The sequence below is a fragment of the Colias eurytheme genome, chromosome 22, assembly GCF_061535395.1.
Source record: "Colias eurytheme isolate Ceu_HAF_F1 chromosome 22, ilColEury1 Martin Lab GWU primary, whole genome shotgun sequence".
In the NCBI taxonomy this organism is placed as follows: Eukaryota; Metazoa; Arthropoda; class Insecta; order Lepidoptera; family Pieridae; genus Colias; species Colias eurytheme.
In genome coordinates, this window is record NC_143001.1 from 7,378,069 (window position 1) to 7,402,561 (window position 24,493).

Genomic DNA, 24,493 nt, shown 5'->3' on the forward strand with positions numbered 1-24,493 from the left:
TATATTATAAGACAGGTATCCCCACAAATACACAAGCACATACGTACATTTACGTACGTATACGCACACGCGCACACACACACGTTCGATTTGAATACTATCCCTATCTACAACGTACTGATACTATACGTTTTCAATAATCAAGAGATAGTGAAATATACCCATTACCCAATCTAATGAAAGAGATCACTTACATAGCGATTTCTCAACGCAATGGGGTCTTGTAATTTGGCCGTGTTATATCAGAAATTTACATACACCAAACTCATGAATATGTATGTTTTGCTGATGAACGTCATCAATATTCACACATTGTGAGCTTGATTTTATGTTTTATAGTGTTTTATAACCTTAGAATTATGCACATGCTGCGTCTAACGAAACGGTGTTAAAAACATTTTTCTTCTGTTTAAGAATTAGGTCAATTTAGTTTTACGGGTTATCTATTACCTGGCGTGCTTAAAGTTCCTCTAGTAATAATATACTTTCTCATTATAACTAGATACTTAATTTGTTTTTATGCTTTATATTGAGTTTTATCCTATTCAAATTGCTTTATAGCGGTATTTTTTGCTAAATTTCTCAAAATTTCACATCAATAATTATACAAATATCTTTTAAAAAAGTATTTACTCGTAAATTATCCCGTTGTTTTTCCTTTTATAGACAAAATTGCTTATTCCAATCTTTATAGCTCCATGTTTAGAAATAAAAAGCAGAAAATGTAATAGGTAAATTTGAACGAGAAATAAACGAAAACACGCAAGACTTACCTTCCATAGCAAGTGCAGCCAATTACTAAAAAAGAGATTTACGCAGGAAGGGAAAATACATATTCGACAAACGACTTTCAACCGTAACACCATTACATAAAGTTGATTATGCTACCAACGTCTTTTCAAGTTAATTATTGCATACCCTCAACACTTCAAAAATTAAAGCTTAATTTTAAAAGAGTTTTCTTCGAGTTATTTTAAAGAAGAATGGCTGTTATTCGGTCATGAATTAAATTATTAAGTCGGACTACAGGTGCGAAAGTTTTTAATAAAATTGTGAACAATCTGTCAGGTGGCGTTTTGCATAATATTTTGAAGATTATCTTTGTGTTTCAGACGTCTATACTGATAAGTTAAAACGTTTTGTACATTTTCGCGTGTTTTTCATCTTTTAGAAGTAGCTGAACAGTGGATTTTCGATAAAAACTAATTGATCGAATATATATTACTAGAGGTTCGCCCCGGCTTCGCCCGTGGTACATATTATTTTGCAATAAAAGGTAGCCTATGTCCTTTCTCGGGTATCAAAATATTTCCATACCAAATTTCATGCAAATTGGGTCAGTAGTTTGGGCGTGATTGAGTAACAGACAGACAGACAGTGAGACTTTCGCATTTATAATATTAGTATGGATTATGATAATTATTGTATGATTTTAAATTTATTTCAGCATTACCTATAATATCAGCACAACAAATACATACAGTCATACAATATATTATAAATAAACAAGCAGACAGACAAAAATTGTGCCTTCCATAAGCTTTATGTAGAGAAACATTTTTAATATACAATCCAAATAAATCTTACACGTATTGAAACATGATAAAAAAATATCTATATTCATACAATTTTTAATATAATACAATTAAATTCAAATAAAAATTATAATAAATTCCCTCCATTCATTTAAATAAAGTTTTTGCTTAATCATACGTACGAGGAATAATTTTAAACTCCTGCATTTTGTATGCATAATGCAATCCATATTAACTCTGAAGTGCATTTTAATTATTAAAATGAAAAGAATATTAAATTTATGGGTTTAGAATGGAATATCTAATCATTATTGGGATTTTAAATAATATACTAAAGCGGTTGTCCGTAATATTAAAAAAATATTCTTTCGCCATTCCATGAACTAGTTGTGCCTCGTGGTTTTATCCGCATTGTTCCGCTCTTAATGGTCTTAGCGTAATGATATATAGATTAGAGGTACACAGTTTAAAGTTATTAGAATTTGAATAATTTAATACAAAGCCCGTTCTTTGTATTTATTATTTACGCCTTTAATATATTTTTACAATAATTATGTATTGGTAGAGCTACGATTACAAAAAAAAATTGTTTGTCTGTAAAGTAGGTTTACTGACGATAGTTGAACGTGACAACGCAACGTCTTAAAGCCGATTGTGCTTCTTTGTCGCTCGTTTCGCGCTCTCGCATGCACTTCAAGCCTTACATGGAACGCCTCAGAGCGAGGTAACCCCGCATGAGTCATGTTTTTTCGTGCGTGCAGCCGGCTATCGAATTATAAGACGTTGTCACGTCAAAAATACGTGTGGCACTCGAGTACTGCCGCGGTAAAGCTATTGCATAGCATCGCTGTGCCGGTTGGAGACATTCGGTCGCCGCGCTCAAGGCCCGCGATAGAAGCTATGCAATAGCTTAAAAATTGTGTACGTTATTACGTTTATGACATTTTCACATTAAAAAATCATCGGAATGAGTCAATTCGTTGACGAAATTTTCTTAAAATTTTGTAGGATAATGAAAAAATCAAATATTAAAATTTGTGTTGACGTAGGTATATGAAGATAAAATGGATTACCAAAAAAAATTTAAAGGGAAAAAGCCTGGTCGGCTTGCTAGTATATTTATCGGAAAGTTTAAAATATTCAATGAACAGTATTGTATAATATATTTTTCGCTCCATTTCTTTGCTTTTGATCGAACCGACGAAGGTGGGAATCGCCAGCGTAAAGTTTTATTTTAATATTTAAATTTGTCGTCCATTTTTCTTGAACTTTGAACAATTTGTATGAATAACGGAGTCGGAAAAGAATCAAGTTTATTCTTTGAACAATTCTGCATTTGAAAAAAAGCATCTGCTTTTATTTTTAAAGAAAGTGTACCCCACCGCAAAAAGGAGTGTTATAACTTTTATTCATTTGTACTAGACTACAGGCCCATGTTGAAAAAATTATGGGTCATTTGACCCAGCACCTGACCTATCTAGAATGATATAAGAGCATAAAATAATAAGATTCAGCACTATGACGTCACTCGTAAGCTGTCCACCTGAGTGCAGATGAGAATTCGAAAGTTCAGGTAGAGATTTTCTCCCCTTGTCTCCATGATTTTTGTACGGCGTTGCGGAATAATGGCTTAAAAGCAGTAAAGAAATAGTATGACACAGATGCCGTACAAAAATGGTGGTCCACAAAGTCGGAATTTATTTTTATTTTTCGACAGTTGCCGGGGTAAATTTGGTCATTTGATTTTGTACGGCATCTGTGTCATACTATTTCTATACTACTTTTAATCAATTATTCCGCAACGCCGTACAAAAATCATGGAGACAAGGGGAGAAAATCTCTACCTGAACCTTCGAATTCTCATCTGCACTCAGGTGGACAGCTTACAAGTGACGTCATAGTGCTGAATCTTATTATTTTATGCTCTTATATCGTTCTAGATAGGTCACCTGGTGGGTCAAATGACCCATAATTTTTTCAACACGGGCCTGTAGTCTATACGTGTGTCTGTCTATTTTCATTATAGAAATAAATAAATAATATTATTAAAAAAAAGTTACCTTCAAACATACCAAAGTCGTCACCTTACTCCATGACGTGACGGTATTGCCATGACGCGACCTTGAAATTTTACTCTCAATGCGCATAAAGAAGTTTCACTTCAAAAAAGTTTTGTGGGTGAGCTATTCTAATATTATATTTTATTTCTAAACAATACGTAGTACATTCTCGTGTGAACCCTCCATTACTCACCATTTGACATTAAAAATACAAAGAGAAACCGCTATTTAATTAAACCGCCATTTAAATTCGAAGTGTATTCAGTATTTACATTTAAACTTTAAAAGGGAACCAAACGCGAGACTCGTAAATTAAAAACGTGGCTAATTACTGTATTCTATGTAAAAAAAGCCTCGGCTCATTAGCCAAATTAGTCGCATTTGTAATTATTTGACGCAAGCCTTTTGTTTATGGTAATTTTAGACTTAAGTGGCATAGAAATAAAGCTGTTAGAAAAAAACGTGTTTCTATATTTTGCTTGAATAATAATTGTCACTTGACATACAATTTTTTGTGTCTTGTCAAAACTTATTATGCCATAGAATTATATAAAACATGACCTCAAATTAAATGGCACATTCGAAGCAATTGTTCCTCGGTATTCAGAGGTACTAACATCAAAACTATCGTCAAAGTATTCGTATCCTAATCGAGAGCATGACTTCATTATTACATACTAGCTGTGCCCTGCGGTTTTACCCGCATTTCTCCACGTGTGTGATGATATAATATAGCTTAATAATCTTCCTCGATAAATTGATTACCTAACAGTGAAATATTTTTTTCAAATCGGACTGTAATTTTTGAGAAAAGTGTTCATCCAAAAAAAACTCTTCTACTATAATATTAGTATAGATAACTTTTTATCTTTAGTTCCTTTTAGGCACGACAGAGGCGCTTTTCAAAGTCCCATGAAAATGCTCTCTATGACCATACTAATACAATGACGATAGTTTTCGTGCTCGCCCCTCTGACGTAGTTTATTCGACGTTTGACCCTACCCTCACTAATAAGTCTTTGTGGCTGGTTTATTGTATTTATTTTCATCTGACTGCACTGGGTAGTTGTGTTAAACTTATATTCACTGCACTTCGAATAAATTGACAACGATAGTCTGTACTTCTATATATATAAAACTCAAAGGTAACTGATATAGTGATCTATCAACGCACCGCCCAAACCACTGGACGTATCGGGCTGAAATTTGGCATGCAGGTAGATGTTAGGACGTAGGCATCCGCTAAGAAAGGATTTCCCGAAATTCTTGCGGGAACGGGGAAAACGGGGATGCACGTACAAAGTCGTGGGCGGAAGCTAGTATATTATAAAGCTGAAGAGTTTGTTTATTTGAACGCGTTATTCTTAGGAACTAAGAGACTAATTTGAAAAATATTTTCAGTGTTAGTTAGCCCACTTATCAAGGTATTAGGTATGCTATAAGCTGTATACTGTCACGGTAAGACCAACCACTGGGCACAGCTAGTTTAAAAATAATGCGTACGAATGAATCTTTATTTTTATTCGTGTCTAAATTTATATATCGCAAAATCATCAAATAAAAATTAAAAATCGATCTACTTGTATTACGTAACAAACCAATAAAAAATCCTTTTCCATTCATATAATTTTAGATGTCTATTTTCCAATAGTTCTGAGTTCAGAACCAGTTGGTTTTGCGTAAACTACTGCAAAATATTTATTTACTTGATGGCTCTGAAACCATCGACGCCTGTCCAAACATACGAATTCCCTCGATATTGCCGTAGTGAGGGAATTTCAAATAGTTTACTATGTTGTAGGGTACATATAATTATACTTTTAGTTAAAAATTGTATGTTGTTGTTATAACTTAGATGTTTTGTTCGTTGTTAATTAGATTTTTTGTATATTACTTATGGAAATTTTCTAATGAGGGTAGGTAGCATCTTCTCATTATTAGAAAATTCAAACAGAATATTTAGTAACTTTTTCACTTAAAAATATCACATCGAATATGTATGAAATTTGGAATACATAATTATATACATTCATAGTCCGAAATGTTCATTTATCTATTTAAATTTTAAATTCCATTTGTTACTATTTGAAATTCACAAAGAAGGCTTACATTTTACGAACACGAGTGACGCTGTGAGCTAAAACTAGTACATATAAACATGTACATAGATTATTTTATGTCTCGTCCGCGCATCACGCAAAAAGCATATACCCTACTTTACCCGTAAGTTTATTTTTGTCATAAAAAGTCTACTTTCCTGCTCAAGGTCCAAGGATAAATTTATCCCTGTACTAAAATTCATCAAAACTGTCTCCCAAACAACATAAAGAGAATAGCTCTCATCTATACTAATATTATAAAGCTGAAGAGGTTGTTTGTTTGAACGCGCTAATATCAAAGACTACTGGTCCGATTTGAAAAAAAATATTTCGGTGTTTATAGCCCTTTCATCGAAGAAGGCTATAGGCTATATATCATCACGCTAACACCAACAGCAGCGGAGCCAAGCGGGTGAAACCGCGGAGCGCAGCTAGTATGTGAGAAAAAATATGTTTTGATATAAAAAAAGTGTCTTTAATTTAAAGACTTTTTGTATGTTATTTGTTAATAATAAAGCTCAATGCTTTAACGGACAGATAAAATAGTGTTTTATCATAGATAATAAACTAGCTGTGCCTCGTGGTTTCATCCACAGCGAAGACGCAGGGAAAAGTATTTCTATAGCCTTTGTGTTATTCTCTTACGTATAAGCTACATCACTGCCAAGTATCATCAAGATCTGCTAAATGGTTATCACGTGAAAGACTAATAAACAAACATACATTTATACATTTTTTCAAACTATACTTGTATAAATTACGTATTCCATTAAAAAAGGTCTTTATATTATAATTTATTAATTCTGTGTTTACAAAACGAACATCATTTAATCTTCAATTTTAAAATCTAACATGAAAATGTTTTCAAAATTAAAATTAACTTATCATAAATACAAACACTCTTATATGCACATAAATAAATAGTTTCACTTTTCACTATATAAATAAAGGCTTAACATTTGTTCCAGGTGTCCTGGATACGTAGGAAGGATTATCACCTGCTTACAGTGGGGTTGACCACGTACAGTTCAGACCAAAGGTTTCAAGCTATACATTTGCAACATTCTGAGGTAAATACGCTATGATATAATATGTTCTGTGGTTTATATAATACTATGTAATGTGATAGGAATTATGAACATTATATTTAGGAGTTATTTTATTTGTATAAAGAAACATTATGAAGTATTCATTCAGTTTATAAAAAGAAATAACCTATTAAAATCGATAATGATTGAAAAAATTGCAAACTTGGTCAATTTTTTTTTATCTTGCAAGAGTTTATAAAATTTAACTCAGATAACCACTCATAAATGTAGCTATCTAAATATATATTATTACTACAAAATAAAATAGTATAGGTACCATTGCTTATCGATTCTAAAGAATGTGGCAAATTCATTTTCTTTATGGTCAAGTAGATGCCAGACCAAATCCTATTTTTGAAGTGAAACTTCTTTATCGGGGTTGGAAAAAAATTAGTGTAACATTTTTTCGCTACGCGTGACATTTTTCCGTTACGCGCCATCTTTTTCTTATCCCTACCACGCGTGATTCGACGTATTTCTGTAAAGTTGCATATAGTAAATTATTTTTTGAAAAATAAGGTTATAAAGAAGTTTCACTTCTTACGTGTGTACACTAGTACACGTACATATTTTTTTTTTATTAGATATTGCACCTTGAGATCATTTTAATAACTGTATTAACTTTTATTCATTGCTGTTTCGGATATAATAATTTAAAATTGTTGTTTCAGGATTGGACCTTGAAAGTCCGATTTGTGCAGACAAGAGACGCGGGTATCTACGAGTGTCAAGTATCGTCACATCCACCTACTAGTATATTTCTACATTTAGATGTAGTTGGTAAGTTATATAATGTTTATTTTTGTTTCAATCAGACTTATGGTATGGTATTAAGAAATAGTGTCCAGACCATTTCAGTGGATTGAAGATTATATTTTTATTTCAGTAGTATCTTATATTTCTTCAATCAGACTATTACCCAGTTTTACACATGATTTAATACTTTTTGATAATATAATATTTCACTATTATTTAGTTTCAGTTAAAAATGTTAATTTTGGTCTATGAAACCCGTCTGGTTAGTGAATTGAAGATAGTATTATTGTTTCAGATAAGAATTTAAGTTGAAATAATATCAGACTATTTAGATAGGCTGTATAGAAATTTGAACGATACCTATAAAAGTGTTATTTTGGTATAAAATTATTAACATATCCTAAAGCTACATACTACCTTAATAACGAAAAAAATTTCGTCATGTTTAATTTAGGATATATCTCATAACTTTCTACTTTACTTTTTTAAAATATTAATAACTAATTTTACTTTGGAACTTTTTACGGCGCGGTGATATTTTTGGTCTCCCGGGGCATCGAACCCAGATGTGTAGTAAAATCATCACATATACAAAATTAGGGATGGCACTTATATATTTTTTGTTCTATCTATATGCTATGTAAGTAGAGACGAATATTCTATTGTGAAATTACATAATATAAAACTGGGTATTGTTTTTTTCATAACAAATTAAATACCTACGCCTGAAAGTACAAAACCACAAAACGACAAAACTTCATTCACACTAAAGAGAAAACGAGGTGACACACTTTTACAGACCGACAACCCTAATTGTAAAGTATGTGTACATTTATACAGATAAAAAGGCTTTTAATTTCACTAAAGCCAAAAGCCAAGAGTACTCATAAAGAATTAAAAACAACCTTCGTCACAGCCCTACGCTAAATAGCCAGCCCTGGAAATAATTAACATTCCGTGTGAATTCATATTAAAGCGAATAAACCGAAATATTTCTCATTTACGTTTCATATTTAATTTTTATGAATGTCGTTTATAGAACACGGTGAAATTAGCATTGAATTAACATAATGAGATGAAAGGAGCATTCAATTTTTTAGAAGGAAATTATACTGATGAGTACGTCCACGAAGGTTGTAATAGAATGTTAAATATTTTATAAAAAGTATATTATTTACTTTTTTAATTGAAATCGTAATAAAAGATATAGAAAAACTAGCACCAATTGTGTCTTTATTGTCTATTATTTTATTCTTTCGTTACACAGGCTATTATAACATCACTCTTCAATGTTCTATTAATCCGTTTACTATATTGCATTAAATGTAATTGTATTGCTACGCTATCGCTACGCTCTATAGCACTGCTACGAAGTTTGTTCGTAGCACATGTCTACGAGTTCATTTTTGCGAATCAATTTATCAACTTGCTATGACATAATTTTCACCTGCGTAACACCCAATTGTAGCCACATACTTCAGCTAGTATACATCTAATAAGAAATCCATTTTCAGAGGCACGGGCACAAATATCAGGACCTACAGAGAAGTACCTCAAGCCGGGATCGACCCTGAGATTGCAGTGCTCTGTGGTTCAAACCACTGAGGCACCGGCGTTTGTGTTTTGGTAAGGCTCGATATTTACATTATTTAATTACTAGCGGTCCGCCCCGGCTTCGTCCGTGGTACATATTTCGCAATAACAGGTAGCTTATGTTCTTTCTCAGGGTTTAAAGATTGTCTGTGCCAAATTTCATCAAAATCGGTTGACAGGTTTAAGCGGAAAAGCGTAACAGACAGACAGAGTTACTTTCGTATTTATAATATTAGGAGGGATGGTTGATTCTGATAAGTTTTATTGCATAAAAATTTCAAAGAAAACATGAAATGTAAGAATGGTAAGCATTCCTTTTTAAAAATAAAAATAAAATATTTTCAATCACACTGCTGATTTTCTTATTATTTTCCAGTTTCACAATATCATTAGATATGTCATGTCTTTCATAACACTGTACCTAACCTATCTCTTGAGAGCGAAAGTTTAATAGCTCCTTAAAAAGTCACTGATAGTCTATTTAACACTTTCTCTCTCTTAGACACAAGATTTATTACATTACTAGCTGTGCCCGCGACTTCGTCCGCGTGGAATAGTGACTGCATAGTAGCTACTACTTAACACACAATTATTGAGTAAACACGTCTTGAAACACGTACTATCATATACAACTAAATTATAAGTAGTTACACATTATTATAAAGTTAAGAAATAAAATAAATAATAACACAAAAGAACTGTTAGTAAAATTTATTACTTAATTGAGCTATAAAACTTAGGTACAGAAGAGTTCAAATTTCCAGGATGTGGTAATTCTCCCGCTCCCATATTCCTTCTACTTTCACAGACTTTCAACTTTTCCCTTTCACCCCTAGTAAATGGCAGAACCGATTTTGATCTAAACCATGTCTAATCATACCTATATATTATGTACAATGTACATGTCATATCCTTTCGTTTGGTACTCCATTTGGATTATTTATCCCCACTATCACCCCTAAGGTGCCCTATATGTAATAAACAGATTAACCAATTTTGATAAAACATGACTAATTGTAATTCACACGTCATTTGATATGCCGCTTGATTATATTATTTTACCACATTAGATTATTCATTCCCACTTTTACCGCTATAAATCAATAAATGGATGAACCGATTTTGATTAAATATGCCTCATCATACTTCTCACGTCAGGTCATGCCCTTTCATTTGATATGCCACTTGGGTATATTATTTGACAACTTTAATTCCCACTTTTATACCTATATCCAATAAATGGATGAACCAATTTTGATAAAATATGTCTTATTGTACTTTACACGTCATGTCTTTCATTAGATACGTCACTTGAGTATATTTGATAAAATTCATTTATTTATTCCCACTTTTACCCCTATATCAAATAAATGGATGAACCGATTTTGATAAAATTTGACTAATTGTTTCTGACATGTCGTCTATTTTCATTTGATATATCACTTGGGTATAACCTACATTAACAACCTACATTAACAACTAACATTCGTTTTTTTCATTCCCACTTACCCCTATATAATATAATAAACAACTAATGTAACAAAAAAAACGCATCTAATTCGTATTACCCGTTAGCGAGCTACAGTGGCACAGACAGACATGTAAACACACATAGCGGACATAACACCCCTCTTTTTGCGACGGGGGTTAAGAATATAATACCCACGACATAATTTCAAAGACCTTTTATATAGAAAATTTACCTAGAAGTAACCTTATTGCTATTTGTGCAGGTTTTAGACTTATGAGCAAAAATCTAAATAAAGGTCCTTTGACCCCCCCTACTACCCCCTCAGCATAACCACCCCCCCCCCACGCTTGGGGACTTTCAATATGATCATCTGGACATGTCAAGGAATAACTTTAGCGTATAATTTACGTAATAAAGTAATTCATGTATAGAATGCCTTAGCAAATGTTCGCTGTGATTACTTAAATGGTCATAACTTTTTTATTTATGAACCGATTGACATGAAATAAACACTAAATGTTAAATGAATCTTACCACAATATATTAGTGAAAACTGCATCTAAATCGGATAAGCCGTTTCTGAGATTAGCGTGTTCAAACATACAGACAAACAGACAAACAGACAAACAGACAAACAGACAAACAGACAAAAATTTTTTTAACAACAGTTTTGGGTTTGGGATCGATTTAGTAATAACCCCTGCTAATTTTTTTTTACATATTTTCATTGTACAGACACCACTTTTCTAGAATTTTATTATATGTATTGATGATGATGTATTTGCCATGTTGACTGACTGATAAGATAAACAAAACATATCCTGAAAATATAAACCCAGCTTATATATCTTACAAATTTAATATCTCAGTTTCGCTATATACAAGTTTTTTTAATACCCTACAAAAATAATTTTAATTTAAATCACAGCAATATACCAGTCGCGCTTGAACACTCGCGTTGAATGGACGTGCGTATTAAATTAACGTTAAAAATGAAAATAAATATTCACAACGCGTTTAGGCTTCGAGAGCGCTAGTAAAACTTTATTTTTCGCCGAAATTGTAGTTCGCCATTTCGCGGGTGACTGGACTTTGTTTTGTAATGGAGATGTGAAATTAAATACGTTTTTGGGAAATAAAAAATTCGGCAGCGACAAATTCTGCGTTAGAATCGGTCGACCCGAATAAACTTTGTATGAGAAGGTTGAACAGACATTTTATATGGCTTTTATGTTATTTCTTTAAGAGATAAGCTTTTTGAGATGTATCTAAGAACGACCAGAGTTGGACAAAATATAACTTTTAACTTGTATTTTCCAGTGTTTGATTTTACGCGAGTATTATACATTTAGAAATTAAAATTATTAAACTCTCCCCGTGCAAAGTGCACAAAACGTCGGAATAATAATATAATGAATAAATCGCGTTTAAAATCCGTTAAAATCTTTAATTTTTAAACTATATATAAGTCGACTTATTCTAAAAATTATTGTTAAGCCCATGTCCTCGCATTCGTAAAATAGTTAAAAACATACAACTTTATTTGTCTATAAGTATAATATCAACGTTGTGGTAGTGGTCTTTCATTCTTGCACTTATTTCTTTTATACTAAACTAGCGACCCGCCCCGGCTTCGCACGGGTGCAATGCTGATACTAAATACACTACAGAAAAACTTTTAATATAAAAACATAGCGGCCCGGCCTGCCGGTGCCGCCGCAAACGCTACGTCCCGCAATTTTTAAATCTGTAATATCTTCGAAAATATTCACTTAAATTATACGGTGTAAAGGGCCATATAGATCTATATTAAACTAGATTTCCGCCCGCGGCTTCGCCCGCGTTTTCAAAGGAAAACCCGCATAGTTCCCGTTCCCGTGGGATTTCCGGGATAAAACCTATCCTATGTGTTAATCCAAGTTACCCTCTATATGTGTGCTAAATTTTATTGTAATCGGTTCAGTAGTTTTTACGTGAAAGAGTAACAAACATCCATACATCCATACATCCCTACAAACTTTCGCCTTTATAATAGTATTAAGATGAACAATGTATTTAAGGTATTTAATTGGTTAAGGATTAATGCTGTATTGGTTAAAATCGCTTCGAAAATTAGCCATTATTTGTCTTAAAAAGTAAATGACAAAAAAATGTTATTGTGGGTTATCCATAAGAGATAGACATATGCCATCGCGGACTTTTCTGTAGACCTTTTCAATGTGTACAATACTTAGTACATTATTTTGATAAAACTCGTAGGGTTCAGCCTGCGTTTGCAATGTAAGCGGAAAAAATGTAATTATTTACGACATCACAATAGAAACCTCAAAAATAACAGTAGAGTCAGTGGAGAAGCCACTATTTAATGGATGTTATTATACATATAAACCTTCCTCTTGAATCACTCTATCTATTAAAAAAAACCGCATCAAAATCCGTTGCGTAGTTTCAAAGATTTAAGCGTACAAAGGGACATAGGGACATAGGGAAATAGGGACAGAGAATGCGACTTTGTTTTATACTATGTAGTGATTCTAAACTTAAACCATTAAACCCAAGCAAAAGAAACTCAGCATAAACCTTACAAAAACCAACTAAAAATTAATTCCAATCTAGTTCAAGATCTTAGTCCTAAACTACACGCTTTTACACGGAAAACATACATTTAATAAAAGTTAGGTCAACTATGAGTACTTAAATTTACTGCGAACACGGTTCGCGAGGTCGTGTGTTGCAATTTGACAAAACAATTTCGTCTTTATTGTTCTCAAGGCGCTAATAACTTTGTTTATGAGATGTTGATGTGAAAGAAACAGCTAGAGAAGTATTTTATGTTTTCTAAAGGGTAGTTAGAATGTTTCGTACCTGAGGGGGCTTTTGTGTTTTGGTAATGTTATTATTTAAGAATACTGTATTAAGAGTTTTTGAAGTGAAAACTTCTTAAGCGGCGTTGAGCACTTTTTCTGTAATGGGTATAAAATGTTAAACTCGCGTCAGGACACGTGACCTGATCGAAAAAGCGTAAGACGGATACCATTCCAAAATATCAAACATGCTCAACGTTAATAATCAAGTTTTCACTTCTGCCGGCACTCCACCAGTGCAACCCGTCTTTTTTTTTTGAGGTAACATATTATTTTCCAATATAATAATAAATAATAAAAATCTTTATTAGCAAGCAGGCCAGGTACATTAAAAATTAACAATCTATGTACTTACAAACTAATTACTAAAACCTACTAGCTAAAAGGAATGCCGCTCAGCATTTTACAGTGAAAGCATAGACTTTCACTGCAGAGCTGATTTTCAGCGACACCTTATTTATATATCTAATTATAACAAGATTTACTTAATGTTAATATTCAATATAGGTAATAAATAAATAAATAATATAAATATAATAAATATACTTATATATATATATATATACTTATATATATATTAAATAGTAGTACTTATAAATAAACAATGTATATTTTGTTAAGAGAACAAATAAATCAATAAATACATTATAGCCAAAACCAGACAAGTGCGTAGGATTACAAACGAGCAATGAAAAGTTTAAACATGTTTCTGTTTGATTAAAAGGTACGCTGTTAAATGTTTATTAAATGAGAATTTTGATTTCTTATCCCGAATAGGAGGAGGTAAATCATTCCAACAATGGGTTGCTGCCCATTTGTAACTACCTCGAAAAGCGCTTGTACGATACTTAGGAACTATAAGAGGATTCGTTGTTGTTCTTGTAGGATACATATTTGATTGCTCTCTCCATCCAATCTTATCATAAAGATATTTTGGTGATTCCGTTTTGATTATAGAAAACATCATATTAGCCAGATGCAATCTCCTTCTTGCAGCCATTTTTAAAATATTATTTTTATTAAGATAAGGTGTTATGTGACTTCTTTTAGGTATTCCAAAGCAGTATCGTGCACATGCGTTTTGAACTCTCTGAATCATTCGCTCCGTTCTGACCAACAAGCATGGACCATAAACTACATCACAATAATTTAGTTTGGAGAGGATTAAGCTATCAACTAATTTTTTACGGAGTGATACGGATATGAAATTTCGAAACGAATATAATATTTTTAGTCTATAGAAACAGTTTCTCACAACATTATTTAAATGAATTTCGAACCGGAGCTGTGGGTCAATTGTAAGACCTAAGTTGCATGCGACTTTGACACTTTCAATTACACAATTGTTAATAATAATTTGAGGTTTAGCATTAATGATTGATTTTACTTGTTTCCTACTTCCAAGAATAATATATTTAGACTTCAGAGGGTTCAACATAAGAGAATTTTCCTCAGACCATTCTACAATCCTCTGTAACTCTTCGTTTAATTTTTGTACAGCTAACGGTGTGCAACTTGGCTTACAAGATATATAAAGCTGGATATCATCCGCGTACATATGATATCTACAGTAACGGAAACACTTGGTTATATCAAGTCCGCTCGCGCGCGCTCCGAGTGCGGATGTGTAGTAATTAATAATTATTATCGACGATGGTGCAGTGTAAGAAATGTAAACTGTTCTTGTCAGCGACAAAGGACGATGTAGTTAAGTGTAAAGGGACCTGTGGTGGATTATTTCACAAAAAATGTGCAAAGAAATTGCCGCATAACGATTTATGTGAAGATTGTGTGAAAATAGATTCAACACCCAAATCACCGAAAATCGCCATTGATTCTGGTAATCTTACAATAGAGAATCTCTTGACGGAAGTCAACAAAAAGCTAGAAACAGTGTTTAAAATAGAAAACAAACTACAGGAGCTGACAGGACTAGTCGAATTTTATTCTGAGTGCTACGGGGAACTTTTAGAATTCAAACATAAAGCAGATAGGCGAATAACAGCCTTAGAAAGACGCAATGTTTATTTAGAAAAATGTAACATGGCATTAGAGGAGAGATTGGAGAAGATTGAACAAAAAGAATTGGAGAGAAATGTAGAACTAGCATTTGTGGAGTGTCACGAAAATGAAGATCTGAAATTGGTGGTCGAGTCTATCGCCAAAAAATTAAACCTTCCAGTTGAAGACATACAAGAGGTAAAGAGGGTAGGCGCGCCAGAAAAGAAGGTAGTGACAAAACTCGACGATAAGCCGCGTCGACCGCGCCCGATCCTTCTTACGCTGCGGTCTAAGGCGGCTAGGGACCGGTGGATAAAGAAACGAAAAATTCTTCTTACTAACCACAACATTTATGGTAATGAAAATCAACAAAGGATTTTTATTAACGAAGAAATGACCCCATTAAAACGCAAACTTTTTTGGACCGCCAAGCAGCAGCTAAGATCAAAATATTCATATATATGGTTTCAAAATGGTAGCATATTAGTAAAAAAAAATGAGTCTGAAAAACAAATTTTTAATATAAGATGTGAAGAAGATATTAAGTCCCTGATTCAAACCGAAGAAACACAAGTCGAGTAATTAGCAACTAGACCGGACTCTCAGTGGAGTTTCGTTTGCAAAAATCGCGGACCTAAATCTGACTTCTGATATATATTGTATAGATCCCAGACATCCTATAGACAGATGTTGCCAACCAGTTTTGTGGTCCCCCTGCCCGCACCCCGGTAATTAAATATGGCATACAAAGAAAAAAATAAAAATTTCCAAAACATGCCGTGTGGGGTATCAAATGAAAGAGCTTATTGAGTAGATCACGAATATATAGCATACTATATACATTTCTTACACTTTCTCTAAGATTTTTTAGAAAATTTACGAAAATGGTCCATTTTTGAGTTAACTTTAAACCACTATAGATTGAAAACTCATGAATATATTTTTTAAATTATTATTTTAAATAATTAACAATAGTCCATTGTTTACGATTCAATATTTCGTACAGTGAAATAGTTGCATGGGGGAGTGGGGGGAGCATTCAAAGATGGCGAGTATATTTTCAAGTTCATATAGTATATAGTTATTTTCATCAAATCCACCACATAGCTCACTTATATTATATTACGAACTATTGAATCATAAACAATGGACTATTGTTAATTATTTAAAATAATAATTTAAAAAATATATTCATGAGTTTTCAATCTATAGTGGTTTAAAGTTAACTCAAAAATGGACCATTTTCGTAAATTTTCTAAAAAATCTTAGAGAAAGTGTAAGAAATGTATATAGTATGCTATATATTCGTGATCAACTCAATAAGTTCTTTCATTTGATACCCCACACGGCATGTTTTGGAAATTTTTATTTTTTTCTTTGTATGCCATATTTAATTACCGGGGTGCGGGCAGGGGGACCACAAAACTGGTTGGCAACATCTGTCTATAGGATGTCTGGGACCTATACAATATATATCAGAAGTCAGATTTAGGTCCGCTATTTTTGCAAACGAACATCTCCTTGGAGCCTGCTCTAAACGTAATATTCTATTATTTACCGTTACTGTGTTAAGGCTCATACATACAGTATTAAAATATATTTTATAATCTTTTATGGATACTTCACTTGACAATTTGGATGATGGAATACAATATACTCGATACAATGATACGAAAGATTGGAGCAAATATTTTAAAGGCAAACAAAAACAATTAGATATAGTACACCTAAATATAAGATCATTAAGAAAACACTTTAGTGAATTTATGGTCTTACTACAACTTTGCGATGAAAAAATAGATATAATAATACTATCGGAAGTAAATGTAAAAAAAGAAGAATTATCGTTTTATAAAATACCGCAATACAACTTACATGCAAATACAAGAGAAAATAAAAGGGGAGGGGGCTTATTGATATACTCTAAGAACTCATTGAATTTTTACGCAGACATAAAAGAAACTTCAGCCTCGGAAATACTAGTTGGAAAATTAAAAACAGACAAAAACATAGTTCACATAATTGCAACGTACCGACCGCCGAACTCCAATAGATTGCAATTTTTGAGTGAGTGTGATCTTCTACTTAAGCAGATATTACCATCGGATGATATATTATTCATAGGTGACGTAAACTTGGACTTGTTAAACAATAGACTGAATAACACAATTTCACAATATAAGAATATGATGTGTGAATACGGCTTAAGATGTGCAATACCGGCGAGTGAGATTACGCGCGAGGCGATCGTTGACGGCGTCGTGCAGTCGTCGTGCATTGACCATGTGTGGGTGCGTACGCGCAACGCGGCGAGCGTCTCTGCACACATGCTCACCTGTAAGCTGTCAGATCATCACCTGATAGGAACGCGCTTAGATCTCGTGCCAAACGTTTGTGAACCGTATGTACCGACATTAAAGTATACTTTGTGTAATAAATTAGTTAAAAGTAAATTAGATAATGTTGATTGGTCGGAATTGTTGACATTAAATTGCCCATTGATGTTGTATGAAACATTGAGTTCGTTGTTTGGCAGCATTTATAATTCTTCTAAAGTGGCAATTGTACAAAATTCTCATAGGGAAACACAACCATGGGTAACTAAAAAAATTAAGGGAATGATTGAGCGAAGAGATGAACTATTCAGAACTTGGAAAAAATATCCTAAAAATATGAATAAGAGGTTAGAATATACTAGGTATAGAAATAAAACAAATAAAATTATAAATGCTGCCAAAAATAAATATAAGCAGGGGGAACTACAAAAATGTGAAGGGGATTTTAGAAAAATATGGTGTAAAATTAATGAATGGCTGGGACGTAGCAAAAATAATGTAGATGCGACAATAATGAAATATTTGGGCGAGAATGAGAACATTGAAAGTATATGTAATAATTTTTCTAAAACATTTACACAAGAAATTGTAAGTATAAAACATAAATGTAATCAAAAATTTTTAGATCGTAATGAATATGTTAAAACGAGTAATGTTTCTTTTAGATTTTTAAAAGTGAGCAAAGAGAAGGTTGAGAAGGTTATTGACAAATTAAGCTGTGATAAAGCCCCAGGCATAGACAAAATTAGGGTTCAAGATTTAAAATATGTTAAAGAAAAAGTCAGTCCCGTTTTGGCAAATTTTATAAATATGTGTATATCAAATGGAAAATACCCAACAGAATTAAAGAAATCTCTAATTAGGCCAATATATAAACATGGTAGTCATTTGGATTATTCTAATTACAGACCTATAGCCATCTTGTGCGTAATTAATAAAATTGTAGAAAAAATAATTATCCAACAAATAAGTTCTTTCTTGGAAAGTAATAATGTATTGTCTCAAACACAGCATGGTTTCCGGAAGGGTCGTAGTACTGCGTCGGCTTTAACTGACTTTTCAGATTATGTAAACACAGGGCTTGGCGGTGGGCAGCGGGTCCTGGCACTGTTTATAGATTATAAAAAAGCATTCGACACGCTGGGCCACGAGCAGCTTTTACAGGCTATGGACGAATGTGGGGTTAGGGGGCCAATTAACCAATGGTTCCGAGAATATTTGGCGAATAGAACTTTACGTACCGTCATCAATGGAACGACTGGAGCTGAGATACCTGTGGAGTTAGGAGTCCCGACCGGCTCCGTTTTCGGCCCGGTTGGTTATATTATGCACGTGAACAGCGTGTCGAATGTGGTCAAGAACTGTAGGGTTTGTATGTATGCAGATGACATGTGCCTGCTGCTCGCCGGCAACGACACAGCAGTCATGGTGGACAGAGTACAGAGGGATTTCGAGAACGTGTGTAAGTGGGCACATGACAATGGTATAATTCTCAATATACAAAAAACAAAATGTCTATATATTTATTCACCACACAATAAAAATGCTAAAAATTCAGCTTTTCAAATTAATTTAATAGGCCACACATATGAATGTTTTCATAATAATAAAACTAACTGTGTATGTAGTAAGTTGGATGTCGTTGACAATATTAAATATTTGGGGTTGACAATTGATAAACACTTTAATTGGAAATTACATGTAAATTATGTGTGTAATCGTTTGAGATCAGTCTTGGGACAGTTTTACTACCTAAGTCGGATTTTAAATAAACATACTCTGTACGTTGTTTACTATGCACTTGCTGACTCAATAATAAGTTATGGACTGAGTTGTTATGGCCTAACTTTTAAAACATACTTAGATCAAATAAAGAACCTACAAGTAAGATTACTAAAGTATCTAGTTCATAAGAAAGTTCGAAAGAAATTTAAAAATAATTATGACAAATTATTTCCCCATTGTAACATCTTACCTGTAAATTATAAGGCTATATACATATATAAATGCAATAGACACGTACTATAGTAATGAATTTAAGATTGTTAAACAGTTTAGATTTAATACAAGAGCGTCAAAAGTAAGAAAATTTTATGTACCAATAACAAAAAATTGTTATGACCAGCGATCTAGAAAATATTATATACCAAAAATTTGTAACATGTACCCGATTTTACTAGACGATAATAAATTAAAAATAGGATCTGTAAAGAGTAAATTAAAAAAATACATTTTGTCAAATATCTAGTATCTATATCAAAATCAGTTACTTAGTTTTGTAGATTAAGCATACATAGGTACAGAGAAATGTGACTTTGTTTTATACTATGTAAACTTTGTTTTATACTATGTATGTCATTTATAGCGGTATTTAAGTGTTTGTTTATCAATTAACTAGTTTGGCAATGTATAACCTAGGTTAATCTATAATAAGTAGGAGCGCAACGCCAACAAACTGTTTTACAGTTTGGCGAAAATTTGTAAAGGTTATATAGTGTTGCTAAATGGTAAATTAATAAAATAAAAAAAAAAAAAAAAAAATATCAGCACTGTAGAGGATGTAGAGCAGGGGTCCTAAAATGGATCCCTGTGGCACACCTCTAAAAACAGCTTGCGGGGAGGATTTTAGCAATGATCCATTTTCAGTACGTATCTCAACAATCTGCGATCTCATAGATAAATAGCTTTTGAACCACTTGTAAGAGTTACCCGAAAAGCCATAGTACCCCAATTTTGATAAGAGCAAGTTTATATTAATTGCATCAAACGCCCGCGTATAATCTAGTAGAACAAGCATCGTACCTTCCCCCTCATCACGGGCTTCCAAAATGTTACCTACTACATCACTCAGAGCAGTAGCTGTTCCATGCCCTTTTCGAAAACCCGATTGAAATTCTGGAAGGATACGATGATTATTTATGAACTCGAGTGCTTGTGTGTATATTACTCGTTCCAAAACCTTTGAGAGACACGGCAAGATACTGATGGGTCTCAAATCCTTTGAACTTGTTGGATTAGATGATTTAGGGATAGGACGAACTACCGCACGACGCCATAACTCAGGGAATATACCAGAAGTTATGGAAGTATTCACTATATCAGTAATGGCTTTGAGTGAATTTGGTAAAGTAAGTTTAATCATGTCTATATTTATGTTATCTATTCCTTGAGCGTTTTTTTTAATATTGTTAATAATTTTTATTACTGTATCCTCACTTACTGGCTTTATTTTAAATTCAGCTACACTATATTTATTATCCTTATAGAATTTCAATTGAGAAGCACAAGCACTATCGTCAATGGAGCCTGGTACTTTTAAAAAATCTTCATTTAATTTATCAGGGTTATCAAAACAATCTGGGATACAGCTACTAGCATGAGAGGGTAATACTTGGGATTTCAGGTTTTTCCACAAAGACTTAGCATTATTTATGTTATCATTTATATGTTTCTGAAAATATGCCGTTTTATCGTTTTGCAATACAACATTAGCTTGATGTTTCAGATCCAAATAATATTTCTTGTCAATATCAGATTTAGATTTGCGGAATTTATTTTTAGCGTTATTTCTTAATCTGAATAACAATTTTACGTTATCAGTAATCCAAGGTGTAGGGGGTGATTTAAATTTTTTGACCTTCAGGGGGGCGTGAACATCAAAAAGCGTTGTAATGTATGTTTGTAGTAAATGTACTTTTGCATTAACATCAGAGCAATTATTAATTATGTTATACCATGGAATTAGTTCAAGGTCCTTTGAGAAGGAGTCAAATGATGTTTTTAATGGGTCGAAAATTGATTGTTTTAGGCTTTATCTTTTGTTTTTTAAACACAGTTTCAAATGTAATAAAGGAATGATGGCCAAGTTCTGAAATATGATCAACAGTTACGTTTTTACAATCAACATCCGTACAAATTACATCTATTAAGGAACTACTGTCGCCTTTAAAATGGGTAGGTGAACAAACAATTTTATTTAAAGTAAAATTATTGTGAAAATCCTTAAGCTTTTTTGTATTAATGTTCTCTTCGTTTAACATATTAACATTAAAATCTCCAAGTAGAATTATTTTATCATAGGGTGCTAAAGAGGTAATGCTATCTGTTAAACCATCAATAAAAACGTCCAAATTTAACCAAGGCGGTCTATAAGCGGTACCGATTATCGTTTTAGTGCTATTAAGATTAAGTGACAACCATAATTGTTCAACATCTCGGTGTGCAGGATGAGCAAGAACTCGCACATTAACACCGCATTTCACATAAAAAGCAACACCTCCCCCTCTTCCGCCACGGATATGAACTGGGCGAGGCACATGTTTCAATTTATATCCGGGGACTGTAGGCGCACGACCATCCTCTCCTGGCCGTAGCCACGTTTCATTAATGGCCATGATGTCAACCGAATATTGAGCCATAGCTACTAAGAATTCATCCTGGTTAGAGCCGAGAGAGCAAGCATTCAGTAATCCAAATTTAATGTGTCTATTACCTATCATTTATTCCCTAACAAAAAAAAATAACTAAATATAGTGCTCATAATTTAACAATAAGTGACTACCTACTACTGTAAAAATATTGATTGATCATTATTATGAAATTGTATATATTTAGGCCTACAATGACAGTTTTGATTATTTTTATGGAAATTTTAAATAAAACCAAATCGTTTGATACCTACTCACTAGTCACTAGATGAATTTGAAAAGAAATGAGAAGCCATATTGTAGATATAAACTTATAGCCACAATCAAGATACATCATAAAAAAGTGAAGTCCCATGTCCCCTAGTGGGGTAAGGGGCAGATGCATTATACATCTGTTTCACTGATCGATTTTCTTTAGGGACAAGTAGGTGATCAGCCTTCTGTGTCCTACCAGACCAAGACATTTTTTTTTTCTTCGTCTCCACCGGGAATCGAACCCAGGACCCCTCGGTGTTACGCTCACGCGTCAACCACTGTACCGAGGAGGCGGTAAGATACATCATAGATTAATATGTATATATATTTTAAAAAGTAAATTTTATCTCTTGTTTTCATACTACAAGCTTTCATCTACTCCATACAAGTTAGTTTTAGAAGTAGAAATTGAAATTGGATTTTACATACACTTGCTATCCCTTCCATCTATTTGTTCTCTGTCAAACTTCGTTTATATTCCCAAAATAAATACGTTTGGAAGCGCGGCAGATACTAGTGAATAGACCATTTCATTTATTTGTCTATTCACTATATTCGTACTAAAAATTGTGTATGTCAATCCTATATTGAACTTACAGAACTAAACTATATTATTACATATTATTTTATTGCTCAGATATGGACAAAATTTAAAATGTACCAATCGCAGGGCACTAGCTTCTACTTAAAAAAATTGGTTGTCTGTAAAGTCGGTTTACTGACGATAGTTGAACGTGACAACGGCCGATTGTGCTTCTTTATCGCTCGTTCCGCGCTCTCGCTTGCACTTCAAGAACGGATGGAACGCCTCAGACCGAGGTAACGCCGCATGACTCATGTTTTTTCGTGCGTGCAGCCGGCTCTATCGAATTATAAGACGTTGTCACGTCAAAAATGAATTGTCAAAATCGGTTCACCCAGTAGGAAGTTCCCTAGTTAACAAATCTAAAAAATACAGTCATATTTAGAATGTCCTCCTCTTTTGAAGTCAGTTGAAATCAAGTACTCCCATATTGAAATGTACAGAACTACAAAACTAACAGCACTTTACGTCACTTCTCAGCAGAGCTTTGGTAAATAGAAAATATGTCAAAAGAACATTTCTTTCCGAAGTAACATATTGCATTTTCGATATAATTTCGTTGGAAACAAAATCTCTACGAATTTCGTATTTCAACGGTCTGACAATATGTGAAATATAATAAAATGCATGTGCATAAAATTCAGCTGGTTCTTCTCATTATCGATATTGTTTATTCAGGGTTTTATTGAATATATTTAACTGGATAACTCGGATTGTGAGCGAAGGCGTGGGTTAAGCAATTTTCCAGTTTCGTATTAATATTGAAATGTATGATGGAGTTGAATTTTTCAAGTGTTTTCAATGTAAGTTAGACTTTATGGATAATAATTATTATCTACTAGCTTTCCGCCCGCGGTTTCGCCCGCTTTGTCTAAAACATATTAAATTATATACTAAAAGCTTCCTCTTGAATCACTCTATCTATTAAAAAAACCGCATCAAAATCCGTTGCGTAGTTTTAAAGATTTAAGCATACATAGGGACATAGGGACAGAGAAAGCGACTTTGTTTTATACTATGTAGTGATATACATAATGGGATAGATAATAAATGTCGTTTATTGCACAAATTACAAATCTATACTAATTTTATAAATCTGAAGAGTTTATATGTTTAGATGAGTGTAGTGTAATCGTAGGAACTATACTGGTTCGATTTGAAAAATTCCTTAAGTATTAGATAGCCCATTTATCGAGGAAGGCTATAGGCTATTTATCATCATGCTAAGACCAAAAGGAGCGGAGCAATGCGAGTAAAACCACAGGGCACAGATAGTTGTAATAAGTAAAGATAAACTCCCGAATTCCCAAATGTCTAGGTCTAGGTATAGTGTAGGTCACAAGCATTATACACTAGTAATTAAAGCGATCGATTCTCTTTAAAACAAGTAGGTCAGTCTCCTGTCATTCAGTCTCTTCTGAGCATC

General features: G+C 33.1%; 1 protein-coding gene across 1 annotated transcript in view; it reads left to right on the top strand.

Annotated features, from left to right (window-relative positions):
* The window catches only part of LOC149898764 (uncharacterized), a 46,180-nt gene that overhangs the window by 11,392 nt on the left and 10,295 nt on the right, over positions 1–24,493 (top strand). Inside the window, exons 3-5 of the mRNA XM_090114884.1 lie at positions 6,662–6,763; positions 7,453–7,561; positions 9,052–9,163. Coding sequence (XP_089971010.1) covers positions 6,662–6,763; positions 7,453–7,561; positions 9,052–9,163 — 323 coding nt within the window. The remainder of the gene's footprint in view (positions 1–6,661; positions 6,764–7,452; positions 7,562–9,051; positions 9,164–24,493) is intronic.